General features: G+C 38.8%; 1 protein-coding gene across 2 annotated transcripts in view; it reads right to left on the bottom strand.

Moving 5' to 3' along the window:
- Pggt1b (protein geranylgeranyltransferase type I subunit beta) overlaps window positions 1-19,609 on the bottom strand; it is a 34,084-nt gene extending 14,475 nt beyond the window's left edge. The window contains exons 1-7 of one of the 2 annotated variants that reach the window (XM_045133795.1): window positions 19,470-19,564; window positions 14,222-14,279; window positions 13,643-13,761; window positions 9,720-9,787; window positions 5,349-5,500; window positions 2,673-2,805; window positions 966-1,011 (exon numbers count right to left, since the gene is read on the bottom strand). In XM_045133795.1, the coding sequence (XP_044989730.1) occupies window positions 966-1,011; window positions 2,673-2,805; window positions 5,349-5,500; window positions 9,720-9,787; window positions 13,643-13,724 (481 nt within the window). In that variant the 5' untranslated portion in view covers window positions 13,725-13,761; window positions 14,222-14,279; window positions 19,470-19,564. Of the gene's footprint in view, window positions 1-965; window positions 1,012-2,672; window positions 2,806-5,348; window positions 5,501-9,719; window positions 9,788-13,642; window positions 13,762-14,221; window positions 14,280-19,469 lie in introns of both variants that reach the window. The other variant, XM_004651568.3, reaches the window with a different exon arrangement.
- Between the last annotated feature and the right edge of the window lie 468 nt (window positions 19,610-20,077).

Raw genomic sequence — 20,077 nt, 5'->3', positions numbered from 1 at the left:
CACTGATGAGCTGCCTATGCTCCAGTAAATAATCCCTAACCCATGCTCATGCAAGTAATCCTAATTAAACTCAAGGGGCCACAATGAAGTTGGAAATTATAAGTGGTTCTTCCGGATTAGGAAGGGGATACAAGTGTAATGGGAGGGAGGTGAATATGATAAAAATACATTATGTACACATATGAAATTGCCAAAAGATACATAAAAATACTTTTATAAACCCTGCTGTGATGAAGAAACTGAAGTTTGCTCAGAAAGTCTTCATGACCTGTGCTTTCTCTTTAAAAAGGGAAGATAAGCTTGATTACTTCTGAATGACAACTTTCAACTTGAGACTACTGGTGTACTGACAAACTTAATGCCTCTACCTCCTTTTCTGCTTTTGCCAAAAGTGAAGGGAAATATGTAAGAAAAAACTATGCTCATGTTTTTACTGAACATACACGTTAAATTGCAAAATGGCTTGTGATTATCACTAAGGATACTTATACTATGGAAGGGAAATAAAACTTGTCAAATATTTATCTTGTATCTTTTACTGCCTTTTAGGGTCAGGTCTTCAAACAATAACCTAATAAACAATTCTAAGACATTTCTACACAGCTACCACTTGGAGAAATTATTAGAAAATACTCTATGAACATTCTGGTTGGAATATGTTTTTTGTTTTGTTTTTCAAGGTAGGGTCTCACTCTAGCTTAGCCTGACCTGGAATTCAGTATGTGGTCTCAGGGTGGCCTTGAAGTTACATTGATCTACCTACCTCTGACTCTTGAGTGCTGGGATTAAAAGTGTACACCACCATGCCTGGCTTGAAACACTCTTTTAATGGTTAATAACCAAGTAGGTAGGTGCAACAACGTAAAAGACAAAAAAGTAGAGTGGCAAAGAAAATCATTTTATATTAAGGGTTGAAACAATTTGAGAAGTCTTCCAAGCCTATGTAATCATTTATGACATCTTACCATGAGATTCAAGTCCAGCTCCCTGTGCCAGCCCATTGTCATAGGACTGAAAAAGAAAAACATTTTAGTTTAATAGAGAAAAAGTAACTGTAACAAATAAGTTGCCACTGAGTTAACTTTTTGGTCTCCTTTATTTCTCCTTTCTGCCTTCTCTAATACTCACTTTTCTCCACAGAAGAAGAACCAGGCATTTTAAAGTCAGCAACCTTATCTTTTTCATCAAAGCAAATCAGTAAACGTACACACTAAAGGCACACCCTGAGAACAAAGGGTAGAGACAGCACCTACATATTCAGCTCCTATCTAATAAAAACTCCAACCCTTATACTTCTCGCAGACCCAAGTGAATACAAGTTGAACAAAAATGCAAATATTTTACAGTCATAACTTTATAGACATAAATTTGTTTCAAGACACTTTTGGCTTACTAAGGATAACATGACTGCCTAAATTTCAATTACCTCACATATTCTCCAAAACCAAAGCAGAGCAAGAACAGACCTTTGCAAAGACATACTCAAGCTTCAGATTACATGCCTACAGAAAAATTAACAGCAGACGCCAGTCAGCCTACAGAAAAATTAACACCAGACCCCAGTCAGCCTTCTTTGACACAAAGATGCAGAAAGTAATGGTGCTTTGTAAGGAACTGAGGGAGAAAGAGGTACTGCTATGCTTGAACTTGATCTAAAAATCACTGCCTAAGAGAAAGTCCACTCGAAGATTGAAAATACAGGACTGCTTTATGCAGTGCTAGTATGTATTAATTCCAGTTATCAAGGTATAAGTAATAAAAAAAGATAGTTAAATCTTAGTAATAATAGTATACTAACTGTGAATGATTGCCTAAAGCATAATGTCCAAAAATTACTATATACATAACAAATGAGCATCATGATCAATAACCAATTAGGTCACCTTTCTCAGACCTTTCAGTTACTGTTAAACATAAATAGAACAAACAAAATGAAAACATCTCATTGCATGAAAATCAGCCCTATCACCAAGAAACAGCCAAAAAAAAAAAAAAACCCCAAAACAAAACAAAACAAGAAAAAAACCAGAAGAAAATACCAATTTAATTTCTCTAAGAACCTGAAGAAATTTGCACTTTGAAATGTTAAATACTAACTAAAGGTAGAATTAGCAGTGTTAAAAGTTCTATCTGTAAAGCTAAGACATTCACATTTGGGAAGTAGTAATGTGGAAAAGAGCACTTCTAGTTCTCCAGTTTAACATGAGATGAAGCAGACTCTGCCTAAGACTAAACTTTTCTTACCACTGGCAATAAAACCGGTAAACTATATGTAACAATAATATTTCTATTGTTATTGTCCTTAAAATAAGCTTTAGATTAAAAAACACAAGTATTAAATTTTAATGGCTAAAGAATTTGCTCTTTAATATTACTTCTAGCCAGACATGGTTGTACACACCTTTCATCCCAGCACTCAGGAGGCAGAGGCAGGAGAAACATGAGTTGAGGACAGTCTGAGACTACATAGTGAATTCCAAGGCTAGACTGAGACCCTACCTCAAAAAAACCCAAAATGTATTTTATATTATTTCTCTATGTGTTATGGTATACAATCCACCAATAAAGCAACCGTATTTCCAAATCTGGTGGAAAAGATGAGGCACACATTACACTGTAGCCCTCATATGCCAGCAATAATAAACTAGCTCATTTTAACCAACATAACTCACCATACTCCTTCTAATATAGCTGATAGCTTTTTTCATATCCATGCCTGACCAGTTGTTGAGCATATAGCAAATGCACGAAGCACAATACACAAATCTCATGTCATTTTCACTGCCTTCAGGTACTGCACAAAAACTGAAAATAACAAAGACATAGTTTTGTATTAATACTGGATTATTACGTTCCCAAGGGGGTCATGAACACCTGTTTTTACTCCCAGAAACATCTGTCACTAGTTTTAAAACTATATTCTACTTATACCACATATGAGGATTAATAACTTGAATAATATAAAGTGATATCTAAATTATCACTCAACTTCCATTTAGCTTTCTGGATAATATTTCATACTAACATGTTATCCTTAACATATACTACTAACCACAGGAAATTAGTTATTTCCAACAAGGAAAGTTATGATACAATAGTTTAAGAATTAATGGCAGCAATAACAAAGTAGCAAGTCAAGCCTTGAACCTATTCTTAGATAGTGAGAAACTCCTACGCCCATGTGAAATTTCTTCTAAGTGTATATATAACTACTAATTACTTATACTGTTTTGTTACATATTTAATTGGTTTTCAAGATGTAATACTGTGTTCTTTTTTTCTTGCTTGTATTATATATAGTGAGTATGTGTGATCTATACCCACATGTACATATGTGCATGCACACATGTGCAGAGGCCACAGGAAGATGTCCGGTATCTTCCTCTACTGCTGTTCTGCCTTATTCTCTGCAATTCTTGCTGAACCTGCAGCTCCCTGTTTTTCAGTTAAACTAGGTGACCAAAACAGGGAGTCCCAGTGACCCAGCCTTTGCCCTCTTCAGCACCACTGCTACAGGCAGGCAATGCCATGCCTAGCTTTTCAGGTGGGTGCTGGAGGTCGAACTTAGGTCCTCATGCTTGTACAGCAAGTGCTCCTCCCCACTGAGTCATCTCTCTAGCTCCTATTTTGTCTTTACAAACAAAGATAAAGTAGCAGCAATCAAGGCAATACTGAGAGATTAGTCACTTGTGAAGGCTGAGGTAAATAGATAGTTTTTGTAATACTTCCACATGTGAGTTTATTCTTTATGCCTACATTAATATCATAAACAGAGTACTGTTTTGAAAACACTGACAGGAAAACAGACATTAGTATATGGAGAAAAGATCACAACAGCAAGACACATTTTAAAGTCTTTTCTTGCCGGGCGTGGTGGCGCACGCCTTAAGCATGAGGACTTCTTTGACTGGAGATCACCAGGTTCAACTCCCAAGGAACCACATAAAAAACTGGGTGTGCTTATGTATATTTGTAGCCCCAGTCTGTATCCCTAGTCTGTATCCCAGCACTCGGGAGGCAGAGGTAGGAGGATCGCCATGAGTTCGAGGCCACCCTGAGATGACAAGAGTTAATTCCAGGTCAGCCTGAACCAGAGTGAGACCCTACCCCGAAAAACAAAACAAACAAACAAAAAAAACATTCAATTTAAAGTCTTTTCTTTAGATAGTGTCACTACTGCTTTACCGTCTTGACAGATTGACAACTGTTTCTAACTAAACTTGCACTATTCTTTGGACATTAACAACAAACCACCAAACAGTATTTTATATGAACAGAAAGGATAAAACTGGGGCTGGAGAGATGGCTTAGCGGTTAAGTGCTTGCCTGTGAAGCCTAAGGACCCTGGTTCGAGGCTCGGTTCCCCAGGTCCCACGTTAGCCAGATGCACAAGGGGGCGCACACATCTGGAGTTCGTTTGCAGAGGCTGGAAGCCCTGGCGTGCCCATTCTCTCTCTCTCCCTCTATCTGTCTTTCTCTGTGTGTCTGTCACTCTCAAATAAATAAATAAATTATAAAAAAAATATTTAAAGAAAGGATAAAACTGCCTGTATACTTTGAACTTAATATTCGATTTTCATTCCTTTCTTCCCAATTATTAAGGACTAAAAGTTCGAACTAAATGAATGCTTACTTCAAAATATCTTTCTCTCCATCTAGAAGGTAAGTTAAAAATAAAGAGAGCCGAGCATGCTAGTGCATACCTTTAATCCTAGCCCTCAGGAACCAAGGTAGGAGGGTTGCCCCGGTTTGAGGGCACCCTGAAACTAATTCCAGGTCAGCCTGAGATAGAGTGAGATCCTACCTCAAAGAGAAAGGGGGGAGGGGGGCTGGAGAGATGGCTCTGAGATTAAGGTACTTGCCTGCAAAGTCTAAGGACCCAGTTCGATTCCCAGTACCCATGTAAAGCCAGATGCACAAAGTGGTGCACATATCTGGAGTTCATTTGCAGTGGCAAGAGGCCCTGGCACGCCCATTCTCTGTCTGTCTCTCTTCTCTATCTTTCTGCTTGCAAATAAATAAATAAAAATAAAAATAAAGAAAAAGGAGTTCTGTCATTGTAAAATTATTTTATTTTCATTCATACCAAAACCAAGCATTACTTTTTTTGATTAAACACAACTATATACAAAGTCAACTTTACTTTCTTTCCCCTCCCTCTCTCCTTTTCATTACTGAGAATCAAACCCAGGGCCTTGTGCATGCAGGAGAGGACTACTCTTGAGCGACATTCCCATCCCCACGTGGTTCTAATCAAGAACATATGATCCTCTAAAAACCTAGTATAGCATTATATCCAGTTTTAATTTAAATAATAAAGTAACAATGAATGAATGAATGAGTCATACCTTCCGTCTTCTAGCTGAAGAGCTCTCAAGCCTGCTAAGCAAGCTTCTTTATTTACTCGGCTTAGGTCATCTCCAAGGATAACTAAACATGAAAGGCCAGTGTAGGTCATCGCTATGTGTCCACTATCATAAGGATGAGCTGTCCCAGGACTCTAAATTAAAAATTAATATATTAATGAACTAAAATATTAAAATTTAAAATGTTTCATGAACTAGTTTGGCATGAGGTTTTAGCAAATAGTAAATGTTACACCAATTTGTACAGATTGCCAATTGAGAAAAACAATTCTGTTTTTTAAAAGTATTTATTTGATAGAGACAGACAGGTTGAGAGAGAATGAGTGTGCCTGGGCCTCCAGCCACTGAATACCAACTCCACATGCATGCACCACCTTGTGCTTCTGTGGGTACTGGGGAATCACACCTGTGTTTTTAGGCTTTGCAGGCAAGTGCCCTAACTGCTGAGCCATCTCTCCAGCCCCTAAATTCTATTTTTATATATACCTTAGTATAAGTATGACTGCATACATTGCAAGCTACATAATTTTACCTTACATACCTCCAATTTTTCAAAATTGATACTGAACAAACTTTTATTTGAGCTTCCTAGTCAATCCTATCACTTACAAATTAAGACTTAGAAAGTTAGAAAAGCATTTAATATTTTACAGACACACACAAAAAGATTTATAAAATAAATATTTAGGTCTAGGAAGACAGCTCTGCAGTTAAAGATGCTTGCAAAGCCTGCTGCCCAGGTTTAATTCCTGTGCCACTCATGTACAGCTGGACGGGCACTCATTTGTACCAGCAACAGTCTCTGGCATTCCCACACATACCGACATACAAATAAATTTTTAAAAAAGCAAGATTTGTACTGGGAATTCAGCTAAGTTTGGTTAGTATGCCTTAAGTTGTAGATTCAATTCCCAGCACTGTGGACAAAAAAAAAAAAAAAAAAAAAAAAAACTACTGGAAAGGGTAGCTGCAAGTATAGTTGGACTGTCTCTCTTCATTCATTCATTCATCATTCATTTGAGAGAGAGAGAGAGGTGAGCACACCAGGGCCTCTCGATGCTGAGGCTACACTCTAAGTAGTTGTGTCACTTTGCATCTAGCTTTCCGAGGTACTAGGGAACTGAACATGGGCAAGCAAGTGCTTTTAACTGTTGAGCTATATCCCCAGCCCTAAGCCTGTGTTTCAAGGGAACAAGTATAAGCACAATGGTGGTACCAGAACTTCTCCTTTGGCAACTGCATGGGGCATATGCATCTGCACGAACATGGGTAAATACTGCACACACATATACCAATTATACACACATACACAAATAATTTCATTTAAATGTAACATTTCATATTCTCCTAACTGATTTCTCAATTTAAGAAACTTCTGACAAAATAGAGTATATTTTTTAATTCATCATCTCATAGGTTTTCCTGTTTCAGTTCAGGTACCTCAATACCTGTATCAACACTATAAAAACAAATAGGAATTAACACATTAAAAAAACAAATAGAAATTGGAATCACAATGTCCAAGGGTCTAAGAAAATTAGCAACTTAATCACATACTGGCCTTCTATGTTTCTTCATAGCCTATTTCCATGACATTTAATACATGTTAAATTTGAACCTACATCCTCTCATCCATTCTTAGATACCACTGATTTATAGTCTCACAAAAATAACCAATCAGCTTTTAACTTGGTATGTTTCATTCTAAGTCCATCCTTAGAACTCAAGCTCATTTCATATTTATCATGGGCTTCTTGGAACTCCTATAGCACATTTCAATTTCTGGTATGAACGGTAGGGAATCCAAACAAACCAAATGTGAACCATAACATTTAAAGGCAGAAGAGAGACCTGATGATACAAGTGCAACACAGAGACTATTCAAGTGATCATAAAGGAGATATGGTAAATAGATTTAAACAGGGATTTCTGCAGCAGAGTAGAAGCTTGGGAAGGTATAGATGGAGAGAAGGCAGAAGAAAATGAAAATGAAATCGGGAAGGAAAATTCTGGGGCTATAAAGTAAAGACAGTGTTAACAACACAATGCATAGGATTTATGATACAAAGTGAAAAAAGAGGATTGGGAGGATCCATCAGTGTCTATAGCCAGTTAAGGCCCTAAGTGTCAATCAAGTAAGTCCAGATTCACAGGTAAAATTTGGTGGCTTCTGAGGAAAAATATCAGTGAGGCTGCTTTATTTATATACTGAGATGAATAATCTTGTGTCTCTTCACTTTTTTGGCTCATCTCTTTTCTAGACTCTATGCTTCCAACCTCAATGACAATTCCTTGCAGGCCTGTGAGGTTCCACTTGGAGTCTTGATTTTCTACTACTAAGGAAGTCAGATGAAGGCAGCAAATGGAGTGAGACTATCAAGAACAAGGTCCAGGTGAAATCAAGGGCCAAGAATGGGTTTCATGAGAAACTGTAAGCCAAGGGCAAAAGTTTAGTTAAATGTAATTTTACTTCTTGTTACTTTTAAAGTTTTCATAGGGAGTCAGGTACAGTGATACATTCATGCAGTGCCAACCATATGGGAACTGAAGGCCAACAGTATGGTGACACCCTATCTCAAATAATAATGAAAAAAATAACACACACACAGTGTTTTTCTTTTAAAGGTAATATTATTAAGGCAGTTTGTTATATATGTCTCTGTGACCTTGTACTATACTACAGTTATCATTACTTATGTCATGATACTTCAGACATCCTATTCACTACAAACTGGAAAGACTCTACACAGGATTGGCTTAAAGTTGGAAAGCATCACATATATGAAAAACTGTGTTTTATGAGTCTACCGTTTTTACATTGCCTACTAAGAAAAAGCACACATTATTAGAAACATCTTGATAAATTGATTGGCCCTAACTCGAAGTTTGTGTCTAGCTTAAGGCAGAGGAATAAAGTGCAAACATTCTCTCTCAAATCATGTCATCTCCACAATCACTGAAGGAGAATATGGGAAAACGAGGACCTTTTTATTCACAATCATATACTGGCTTGGAACCTTCTACAAGAGGCTGAATCCAACCCATGAAGGACAAAGTTTCCATTTGCAAGGCTTCTTTTTTCTTTTCTTTCCTGTTTCCCCCCTTTTAAAACAGGGTCATGTTCTTTAACCCAGATTGGCCTGGAAGTCACTGGCCTTAAATCCATGGCAACTCTCTTGCCTCAGGCTTCTGAGGGCTTCGGACTATAGGTGTGAGCTACTATATGTCTAGCTTGTGAGTTGTTTTTTTAGGAGCTAGGGATATGCTCAGTAGTAGATCATTTGCCTAGCATGCTTGAGGCCCTGAGTTTGATCTCCAGCACCAAAAAGAAAGGGAAAAATAAATAAATCAAGCTTTCCTTCACTTTCTTTTTTTAATATTTTATTTATTTATTTGATAGAGAAAGAGGGGGAGAGAGAGAGAGAAAGAAAGAGATGCAGAGAGGGCCTCTAGCCACTACAAATGAGCTCCAGATGTGTGCACCTCTGGTGCATCCTGGGGAATCAAACCTGGGTCCTTTGGCTTTGAGGCAAATACCTTAACCTCTAAGCCATCTCTCCAACCCTCCTTCACTTTCTATTATAGAAAAATACTGATAGCCGGGCTTGGTGACGCACGCCTTTAATCCCAGCACTCGGGAGGCAGAGGTAAGAGGAGGATCACTGTGAGTTCGAGGACACCCTGAGACACCATAGTGAATTCCAGATCAGCCTGGGCTAGAGTGAGACCCTACCTCAAAAAAAGAAAAAAAGATAAACACTGCTGATTTTGTGTTTAAATGTAACGTCTACAAAACTTGTACTGAGTTTGACTCTTTGAAGAAAAAAGAGCTCTTCACCTTGCTAGGCCATGTGATTCTGGCATGAGCTGGTTGAACAGCCCTGTCCAAAATACCAAGGAAGTTCTGCCTAGTGCCACATACATCATTAAACAGATCATTCCCTGAGTCTTCTGTCACTGCCTGGAGAATAGCTGCTAAGAAATGAGAGCTTAACATAAAGTCTTATAACATACAGAGGCTGCTGACTTCTGGGAGGACAAGCATCTGAGCACATTGAGTGCCAATTTCTGTTTTCCCAGGAAATCAATAAGAACTTTTACACATACACATAGGAAATAATAAGAGACATTAAGGTTTTGTAAGAAGAGAAAAATTTGCATATATAAGTAACATAAACTTCCAACAAGGAGGCTAGAAGTTTCCTTCAGGGCATTTCAGTTTAGAGTCCATATTACCAGATAGCATTTAGCATAGTAAAACCTGAAACCTTGGTTCTTTTTGAGTAATATCGTCATCTTCTTCCTTACTGAAATCTCCCTACTTTTTTCTACATTTTGGCTCACAGAACTAACCTTGGATGGATTGAATGGAATACCCAGGTATGAAGAGCCTCGAAAACCGCATCGACTTAGATTTGATCCTAGAAAACAAAATATGTGCTTAATTAAATTGTACTTTATTTTTTTTATTAACTTTGAGGCAGAAGCAGTTTAGTTATATAGTCTTTCAGAAATAAGTATTTGAGTACCAAAGCTGTTAGTGTCTCTTTTTTTTTTAAGGTAGGGTCTCACTCTAGCCCAGGCTTATCTAGAACTCGCTCTGCAGTCCCAGGCTGGCCTTCTGCCTCTGCCTACAAAGTGTTGGAATCACAAGTATAGCCCAAAGTTTCTTGTACTTTTGAACTAGAACAGTAATATACTGGAAGTGGACAATAAGGGTTAAAGGACATATTTAAATTGTACTTGAGCATGGTTACCAAGGCTACTGATTATAACTATTTAAAATCTGTCCATTATATAGTGCTGAAAGTGAAACAGAAAAGTAACAGCTTTTCTTTCAAAAGTTCAAGAATGTCTTCTCTTCTCTTTTTTTTTTATAAAGGAGTACACACTGTCATCATGAAAAAGACATGTGAATTTCACAAGCCAGTCACAATATAAGGAAAACAATGCAATAACTCTTGCCCTTACTGAAATACTTGTGAACACTGAAGCTGAATTTAAAAATTGTTTATGGGGCTAGAGAGATGACCTAGCAGTTAAGACGCTTGTCTATGAAGACTATGAAGCCCCAAGTTCGATTCCCCAGTACCCACATAAACCATACGCATAAGTACCACATATGTCTGGAGTTCATTTGCAGTGGCTACAGGCCCTGGCATACCTATTCTATCTGCTTCCCTGTCTCTCTCTCCCTCAACTAACTAAATAAATATATTAAGATCTTAGTATTTCCTATGGCAAGTTAAATAACATTAAACCCAGGACCCAAGAACTATTTATTCATTAAACTGATTCATCAGCCATACACTGAAGTAGCTATCTTTTAAAAAAAATGATTTTCATTCAGTAAGAGATAACACTATTACTACTCTTAACTTCATTAGACTTGTCTTTCTGGTTCCTGGCAAGAATTGTCTGTTATTGTCATTTCCTTTATAACCCTAGAAAGCTTACCTTTCCATCATATACAGGTAAAAGCATAACTCATTCTAAGTCAGTAACTACATGTATATTCCAGGTACAATTTAAACATTTTTGGAGGTTAATAAATAGCACCATCTAGTGTTTCTCAGCAGCAGCAGCACAAAGTTCTTGCATGATCTACCCATCAGAATCAACTGTAGAACTTGATAAAATTGAAGTTATTAAGAAAAATAAAAAGCCAGGCGTGGTGGCACACACCTTTAATCCCAGCACTCAGGAGGCAGAGGTAGGAGGATCACCATGAGTTCAAGGCCACCCTGAGATGACAGAGTTAATTCTAGGTCAGCCTGGACCAGAGTGAGACCCTACCTCAAAAAAACCAAAAGTTACTCACATTTTGCAAATTACCAGGACTTTGACCTACCTTCAGTCATAGTTTCTTAGAATTTATACCTTGCCAAAGAACCTTCCCACAGGTTTGGCAAAGTACTCTTGGCAAGAAATTTAATAAATGCTACTCACCAACATGTTAGAATCTTTAATTACTAATCAAATTATCATGCTTCCCAGCTGATAGAAAGTAATGAGCTACTTATCTGTATTAGGTAAGAGAATGAAAGTGCCTAATAAAACTTATAAAATATGCATATTTAGTTGACCATGTAACTTATGAATTCTAGAAATTTATTGTTTTAATTTTTCATTGACAATTTTAATACATGCATATAATATACTTAGATCATAATCCCCTCCCATTATCTTCTGTGGTGATTTGAATATAAAATGCTCCTGACAGCCTTGTGTGTGTATATAATTAACCCTCATACTTTATCCCTAGCTGGTGCCACTGTTTAAGAAGTTTGTGGACCTTTAAAGTGTGGAACTTGCTGGAGGAGGTGTATTGCTGGGGTGGGCCTTAAGGGGTTATAGCCCAAGCCTACTTCTGCACTCAGTTCACTCCTCCCTCCGTGCTGCTGTGGAGATATGACATCCAGCTGTCTGCTCCTGCCATACTCTCCCCACCATGATGAAGCTTTCCCTCCAAACTGTAAGATGGAGAGGGGCTAGGTCACGGATGAGCCTAATAATGGTACCAAACTGACTGTATTTGCTGAATACAAAACTAATTAATAAAAAAATAAACAAGTAAAAGAAAAAACAAAGACATTAACAAACAATACAAACTCAGGAGCAGTTCACCCTTATTTCAAAAAGCATTTTCATCATGTCAGAGCTACAAATACCAAACAGTAAGTTCACAGAAGGATGCAGAGATCTTACAGAGATGCACAAGTTAAGACTTTTAAGAAGCTATAGATTGCACTTGCAGCTACAGATAATAGATGAGCCTGCATATATAAAACAACAGGAAAGGTCCAAATAGAGAGAGCTAAGTCAGTAATAATGCTAACAACAAATGTCTCTTATTATTACTAGTAGTACAAAGCAATGGCCACCAGAATGTACTGAACATTGACCACTCCAGTCACTTTTTAGAAGATTTTGCATGTTATACTATTTAGTTCTCAAAATCTCTAAGAACTAGTTGCTATAGCTTTATTTTTTACATAAGGAAACTGAAAATCTAAGCAGTTCATTAATTTGTCAAGTCAAACTAATCATATAATCATACTAGTATTGGAAGTGTTAAACTTTTCACCAGGCTCAAATCTGCTGCAGAGAATTTGAACTTCAGCTAGTCTTAGGTGATGAATGGTATATATGATTTCCACAAGAAAATCCACTGGATAAAATTTAAGTAGCATTTTATAAGAAATTATAATACATGGCTGTGTTATTTGAATACAAACTACATTGTAATCTTAGTAATGCAGCAATCCTCTCGCTGTTTGTAAAGAACTTATATTTCTTTTAGTAATATTTTATTTTACAACGCTCTGAAAAACTGTATAGGTCTCTACCATACTATATCTTGATTAATTTTATTTTTAAATATGGAACTGTTAAGAGTTTTCTGTCCCCTGTGAATCATTTAACTTGAAATCTAAGAATGCCATAACCTTTCTAGAAGTGTTTCTAATTGATTAGCAATTATAAGTAATTCAATTAAATGAGCTCATTTTTATTCTTAAAAAAATAATAAATCCTTTCCTTCCATAAGTTCCTTTTGGTCAAGTGCTTTTCCCAGCAATGAAAAGGTAACTACTATAGTTTCTGTTAAAAACTGTTAAGTTTCAAGAAGTTTAAAAATGACTGAAGATAAGCCAGGCGTGGTGGCACACACTTTTAATCCCAGCACTCGGGAGGCAGAGGTAGGAGGATTGCTGAGAGTTTAAGGTCACCCTGAGACTACATAGTGAATTCCAGGTTTGCCTGAGCTAGAGTAAGACCCTAACTTGGAAAACCAAGAGAAAAAAAAAAAAAAAAGACTGAAAAGTTCTAAGAAACCATTAAAAAATATTAATTAAACGTGAGCAGGAGAAAGATGATCAACAGACTGAAGTTAAATTTCTTTATGTTAAAGAATTTTTCATTGAAGAGAGAAACAATGACTGAGAATGAAAAATAGTGACTGTTATAAGATTAGTCATAGATAAATATCAATATAAATAATTAATAAACAGTCATCAATGCAGGAGTATACAACATAATGTAGTACTTCAATGAAAACATAACTCCTAATGACTATGAGTTGTGTACTCAAGAGATGAGTGATCATACTTGTTAAGTGTTGTATCTGGGCAGAATGGGGAAACTGAACTATAATGAAAACACAGACATATCAATATCTTAATAGTCTGAATAAACACTGAGACTTGCTTCTGTAACACATGTTATGCCAAGAACTGTTAGTCATACTGAAAATAAAATGTTAAAAACTCACTCACTGTCTTCTGTGGGCAGGACCTGCAAGGAGTAAATCCACTCAATTATATCATCTTTGTTCACAACATCTAAGGAGTCCAACATATCCAGCCCGGAAAGTGCAAAAAACGCAATTGTCAGCCTAGAAGACAAAAATGTAAAAACACTTTTAACTGTCAAACTACTGAACTGTTTCTGTCTCAGACAAAGTAAAAATCCATTCCACTTTTAGAATAATTTAAACAACATTCCCACCTTGCCATAGCTAAAACACATACAACACACATTTAAATTTTTCTTAATACATCGAGTTTGATTTCCAGAACCCACATAAAAAGACCTTGTGATCCCAGCTTGGGGAGATGGAGACAGGCAGATCCCTGGGGCTCACTGGCCAGCCAGTCTAGTATAATTGGCAAGCTCCAAGTTAGAGACCCTGCATTAAAAATAGGTGAACAACACTTGGAAGAATGACACTCCACCGAGGTTGTCCTCTGGCCACCACATGGACGCACACCAACATACACATAAACACACACACACACACACACACACACACACACACACACAGAGGAGTACACTGAGGGACCAAAAAAACCAACCTTACTCAACTGAAGGGTAGACGAATCCACTGAAGCTGGTACATAAGCAACTTGAAGGCTAAAAGTGGATTTAAAAGAAAGAATTCCCTGTACCTTATCAATACAAATAAGCCAAGAAGGATGGGAAGTACATAAAAATCACTATTACTAATTGGTCAAGAACAATTGTGCTTACAGGTTGTTTACTTCCTAGCGAATCTTAAAGTCAATTTATTTTCACTCAAGGTCTACTTACAAATAATGTAACTCTTTGCAAAAAAATTAATAAATTTTAGGATTCAAGATAAAATGCATTTTGATTCCATTTTTCCAGAGCATATTCTTTGATGAAATAAAAAAATTACAAAATAATGACCACCCTCTCAAGACTATACACTAAATCTGAAGTCTAGCCCCGTGCTTTCATATAAATACCAACATCCTACCATTTGCTTTTATGATGAAAAGCATTCTGAATGTACAGTGTTACTTCATTTCTAGAGTCTAGTAATTATTATGTGTAACAGTGATAAATACTTCAAATTATTCTAAACCTTTTTGTCATTATTGTTTTTGAAGAGGGTCTCACTCCAGCCCAGGCTGACTTGAGAACTCAGTGATACTCTTACCTCAGCTTCCTGAGGGCTGGGATTAAAGGTGCACCCCATCATACCAGGCTTTAACTGTTATAAACTCTCACGGCAGAGACACCTGATATATGTTATAATGTGTTCAAGAAGGTTCCAGGGGAAAAAAAACAAGCCCTGATGACCTAAGGCAGCTATGGTATATAATACTTTAACCGTGCTTCTGCATATTCAATGGTATCACCAGCTTTAGGAAAAATACAAAAATAGTCATTGTTTTTTATAATGGCATAATCCTCTCTGTAATTCCTGGTGGAAAAGACTGACATACATAAGACAGATCAGTAGGTAATTTAATTCCAACTTAAGGAGATATTGATATAAATAATGATATTCATGAAACTTACACTGTTGAGAGACTATGACCATGTACTGGACATTGAACTAGGGAACTGTTCATATATGATCACAATTTAATTCTAACAACCCACTGACATCTAGCTTATTAAGGGCAGTGGGAAGCACTGTTGCAGAGCAATTCAGCACTCAATCTGTAACCAAATGAGCTGCATTGAAATTCTGCTTTGGACAATTTCTAGACATGTGACCCTGAGCAGGATATTTAACCTTTTCTAACTAAGTCTTATCTTTCAATAATGAAGTAAATATGACATAATTTACTTGCTTACAACAAGCACTACTATTTGTGTCTGCTTTGATTTGCAAGGACAGGAATAACAATGACCTTAAGCTTTAATTACACTACAGGTCTTTTCTCCAGATACTTGGTTACCCATGTTTCCCCTGCTTCCAAAGGAATATTTGTTCTTTGAAACAATGTGTGTGTGTGTGTTTTGAGGTAGCTCAGGCTGACCTAGATTTCATAGTCTCAGGGTGGCCTCAAACTCTCGGCAATCCTCCTACCACTGCCTCCCAAGTGCTGGGATTAAAGATGGGCAACACCATGCTCAGCTCAACAATATGCTTTCAACACTGGAAAAATCTCAGTAGTGCAGCAGCCAAATGTGAAAATCACTGTCCTCAGCAATAACTATGCCTCAAGAAAGTTGACTTTGTTCATGGTATGCACTCAAAAATTCAATGAATTAAGTAACAAAGATGTGGGTACACTTAACCTTGGAGTGTTCTAAGAACTGGTTTATAGTTTTATGTTTTTCAATACAACTAGTTTTTCTGTTCTCATGCCCTTGCATTCTTCTCTATGTACACTATGTTGCAATCTTTCGAATGCCTATCATTCTAACACTAATGTGTTCTTCCCTTCTTTCTATTGTATCAGAGTCTAGCAGTGGAGGTTTTAGAGAGACTGTGGGAGGCTTGTTTTGTTTTGTTTTTTGTTTTTCTAGGTAGGGTTTTCTAGCGCAGGATGACCTAGAATTCACTATGTAGTCTCAGGGTGGCCTCGAACTCAAGGTGATCCTCCCAAGTACTGGGATTAAAGGCGGTGCTGTGGAGACTCTTAATAACTGCCAAATGTGCTTATAAAGGTACACATTCCTGCAGCCTCCCAAAATCCACACCATGAGTTTAAAAGTCTATAGCAAGAGCAGTATCCCAGGTGGTTTAGTGCATGCTAAAATTTGTGACTGCCCAACAGGAGAAATAACTGTGCCAAGAGATTATTACAACTCTAAAGTAAAAATGACTTGTCTTAGATTTTATAAGATGCAGATTCTGATTGTGAAGGTCTAGGTGCCACATTTATAACAAGCTCCCAGGCAATGCTAAGACCTCCTGACCACAGTTCCAGTGGGTACATACAATGATGGTGACATTCCCTGGGTGACATTCACTATGAAAGTGTCCAATTAACTCAACTTGAAGTGAAATGGATTCAGAGAAGGCTTCTTAGTAACCTCAGAAATAAATATTATTAAGGCTGGAGAGATGGCTTAGTGGCTAAATGCTTGCCTGTGAAGCCTAAGGACCCTGGTTCGAGGCTTGGTTCCCCAGGACCCACGTTAGCCAGATGCACAAGGGGGCGTGCACATCCGGAGTTCGCTTGCAGTGGCTGGAGGCCCTGGCGCAATCCATTCTCTCTCTCTTTATCTGCCTCTTTTTCTGTTGCTCTCAAATAAATAAATAATTAAAAATAAACAAAAAAATTTTTAAAAGAAATATTATTAGAGGATGTTTCAGTACTCTGTTGCAAATAGTATACTGTAAGTGAACAATAAGGAATGAAAGTGGATAAGTGGCTGTGAGGTAAAGAACCTTAATTAGTTCTCTAACTTTGGTTCAAAATAGAAGAGAAGTGTAGTAGAAATCAAGTATACGGATGAAACATGGGCCAGATCATAGAAGCCATTGTATCCTGTCAAGAACTTCAAATATGTGTGATGGCAAGTCACCAGACAGTGGATATTCATGGTTAACTCACACATATCAATGTTTCCAAACTGTTAAACACTACCGTGACCTGACAGTACACTACACATTCATGCCATATCAGTTTAACTAAACTCATTTAACACACTGCTCAAAATTGTTTTAATTCCTTTTTTAATATAAAAAATCCCAGATGACTCAATACACAATATTCTTATTTTTATGAAGTCCATATCACTTGAAAAGTAAAAATCATTTCTAATTGTCAGACTATAAAAAAATGGGAACACGGAATTAATTCTGCCAAAGCAGGACAGAAGATATCAGGTACCTCCTAAGTATCCAATTCAACATGAGACCAAGAATTGGGGTATTTTGCCCAATGTGGTGAAATAACTGTAACCTCGGCATTTAGGATAGAGAAACAAAAGAACTGTGAGTTTGAGGTCACACAGTGAGACCTTGTGAATGAATGAATATATAGCTATTTTTTGTCTATCCTTAAAAAGAACACAGCACCTACAGCAACTTAGGGTCAATCATGAATCAAACATATCACAAAAAGATAATGCAAAATAAAACCCTACAAAATCTGATATAGCTATGTTTTAATGTGGTTTATTAGTGAGCCACAAGAAATCTAAAAATTAATTTTTTAAATTTTATACAAGTGAAACCCTGTAGACATAGGTGACTATAACATCTCAACCAATAAACCGAGGTTGGTGTACATCCTATGGTTACACTGAAGTTTTTGAATGAATCATCCAGTAAGTCGGATAGTTTTTACTGTTAAGACTGTGAGTAGACATGATGTGTTGCTAACACGCACCAGTCTAAACTGTTCTGCATAAGGCAGGATTTTACAGGTCAAATATTTGGCATTTTGAAGATGCAACCATAGATCTTTCAATGACAGCTTATTCAAGTGTGTAATTAACACAATTCAATGAAAGGACAGATGACTTCATAAAATCATATGCAATTAGTCCCCCTAAAATATTAATTGCCATTTTTTTTAAACATCCCACCATGATATCCACATCCATGGTTTAAGATTTGGATCTCCCCCTTGTCCACTGTAAGGGGTGGAACCTAGGGCCCTCAGCACTGAACCACATTCCCTACCCCTGGAAATCTTCCTTTAAAGTTTAAGTATAGGCTCTGCATACCAATTACCAGGAGCTATGAATGGAAGAAAGAGTATAAATAACATTTCACTTTTTCTTTTTACATAATCTGTTCATGCTTCAGGGCTCAGCTCACATTATTCAATAAATATTTCTTTAATTTGTTTTTATATGCTAGACACCAACCGGTTATTATTCAAGGTCTTTATGCAGTGGTGTCTTCCAGGACTTGGTGAGATGCTGCAAAACATTGAAATACTGGCCAGTTACTAAATATGGGGACTGAGCACTTAAAATGTGGTAGGTATTCCAACAGAGAAATTGAATTTTATATCGGATTTAATTCAAATTGAGGCAAATGTGACTAGTGGCTACCAAACCGGACACGGCAGACCCACTGTGGCAAATAATAACAAGTTATTAAATAAGCCAAGAAGTATGTCAGGTGGTGATGAAGGAAGGCCTCAAAAGAAATCTGGATTAGGTACACGTGCCTGCCGTCCACTCCCACGAGCCCTATTCTAACACACAGCCTACTGAAAACTCTTGCCTTTCAGCGCCTATCACGGTAAATGCCACCTCTGGACTGCGGTGTTGCAGAAGCGACCTGCGAAACTCTCCAAGCCGAGCCAGCCGTGCAGTGTTCAAATGACACCGGAGAGAAGCTCGAGAGTTCGGAGGGCGTGGGGCGACCACAGCGCAAAAACGCAACGTCCCGTGCTAGCCGGGCCGGGAGCCGTCTTTGAAAGCACGGCACTGCGGAGCGCACGGCACCCCGGAGGGTGGCTGGCTGGCTGGCTGGCTGGCTGGCTGGGTGGGCCCGCCGCGACGGTGAGTCACACGCCCGGCCAGGCCGCGGCCCGCAGCGCCGGCCGACACGGAGGAGCCTCGAGGGGCCCCCGCGGGATGCGCCACCGTGCGAGGCGCGTGGCTCCCTCGGGCTGGGAGTTCGAGACTGCAGAGGGAAGGCAGGCAGGGGCGACGAGCGACGGACGCTGGGCGTTGTGCCCTTTCCTGCTCGTCAGCACGGAAGCCCGGTGAGCACAGGCTGTGCGGGGAAGGCTGAAGACGCGCACGGCGCGGAGAGGGGACTGGCTGGGCAAAGGCGGCTAGGGGAGACGCGAGACGCTCCCGCCGCCCGCCCAGGCTCCGGGGGACGAGCGGGCGGCTCCATGCAGGCCCCGCGGCGCCGACCCGAGTTACCTGCTGGTCTCCAGCGACGAGTAGCGCTCGGGCAGGACCTGGAGGCAGCGCTGGAAGAACCGCACGTGCCGGTCCCGCAGGAAATCCAGCCGCTCGCCCTCGCCGCTCCCCGCCGGCCGCTCGTCCTCCGCGGCCGCCATGTTGCTCCCGGAAGCGACTCCCGCCGCGACCCGGAAGTACTTGGCGAAGGCCACGCTGGAACGCTTCCCCTGCGCACGCGCGCGGCCCGGGCGTGCGTGACGCTAACCGCGCTGACCGTGGGAACTGTGCACGGTCAACCGGAAAAAAAAAAAAATCTCATTATAGTACCTTCCCCTCTCCCTGTTTATACCCCAGACGATGCACGACCCGATCTCCTACCCCAAGTCGTAAAAGGTTGGAAGATGCTTCACAAGTCTTAATAAGTTGAGTCCATAAATCCCTTCATGAGAACTTCTGTGCTTGTCCCACGTTTGGTAGTAATGAAGTAACAAGGTGCATGGGAGGGTGGTAACAAAGTAGAAAGATGTATGTGCGTGAAAATTTTACAGTGAATACAGTGAAACATATTTCTTTGTATGCTAACAAAAAATAAGGGATCTAACGGTGGTAAAGCTGACACTGGGAAT

The sequence above is a fragment of the Jaculus jaculus genome, chromosome 14 (genome assembly GCF_020740685.1).
Source record: "Jaculus jaculus isolate mJacJac1 chromosome 14, mJacJac1.mat.Y.cur, whole genome shotgun sequence".
NCBI classification, from domain to species: domain Eukaryota; kingdom Metazoa; phylum Chordata; class Mammalia; order Rodentia; family Dipodidae; genus Jaculus; species Jaculus jaculus.
This window is presented reverse-complemented; position numbering and strand designations above follow the sequence as displayed.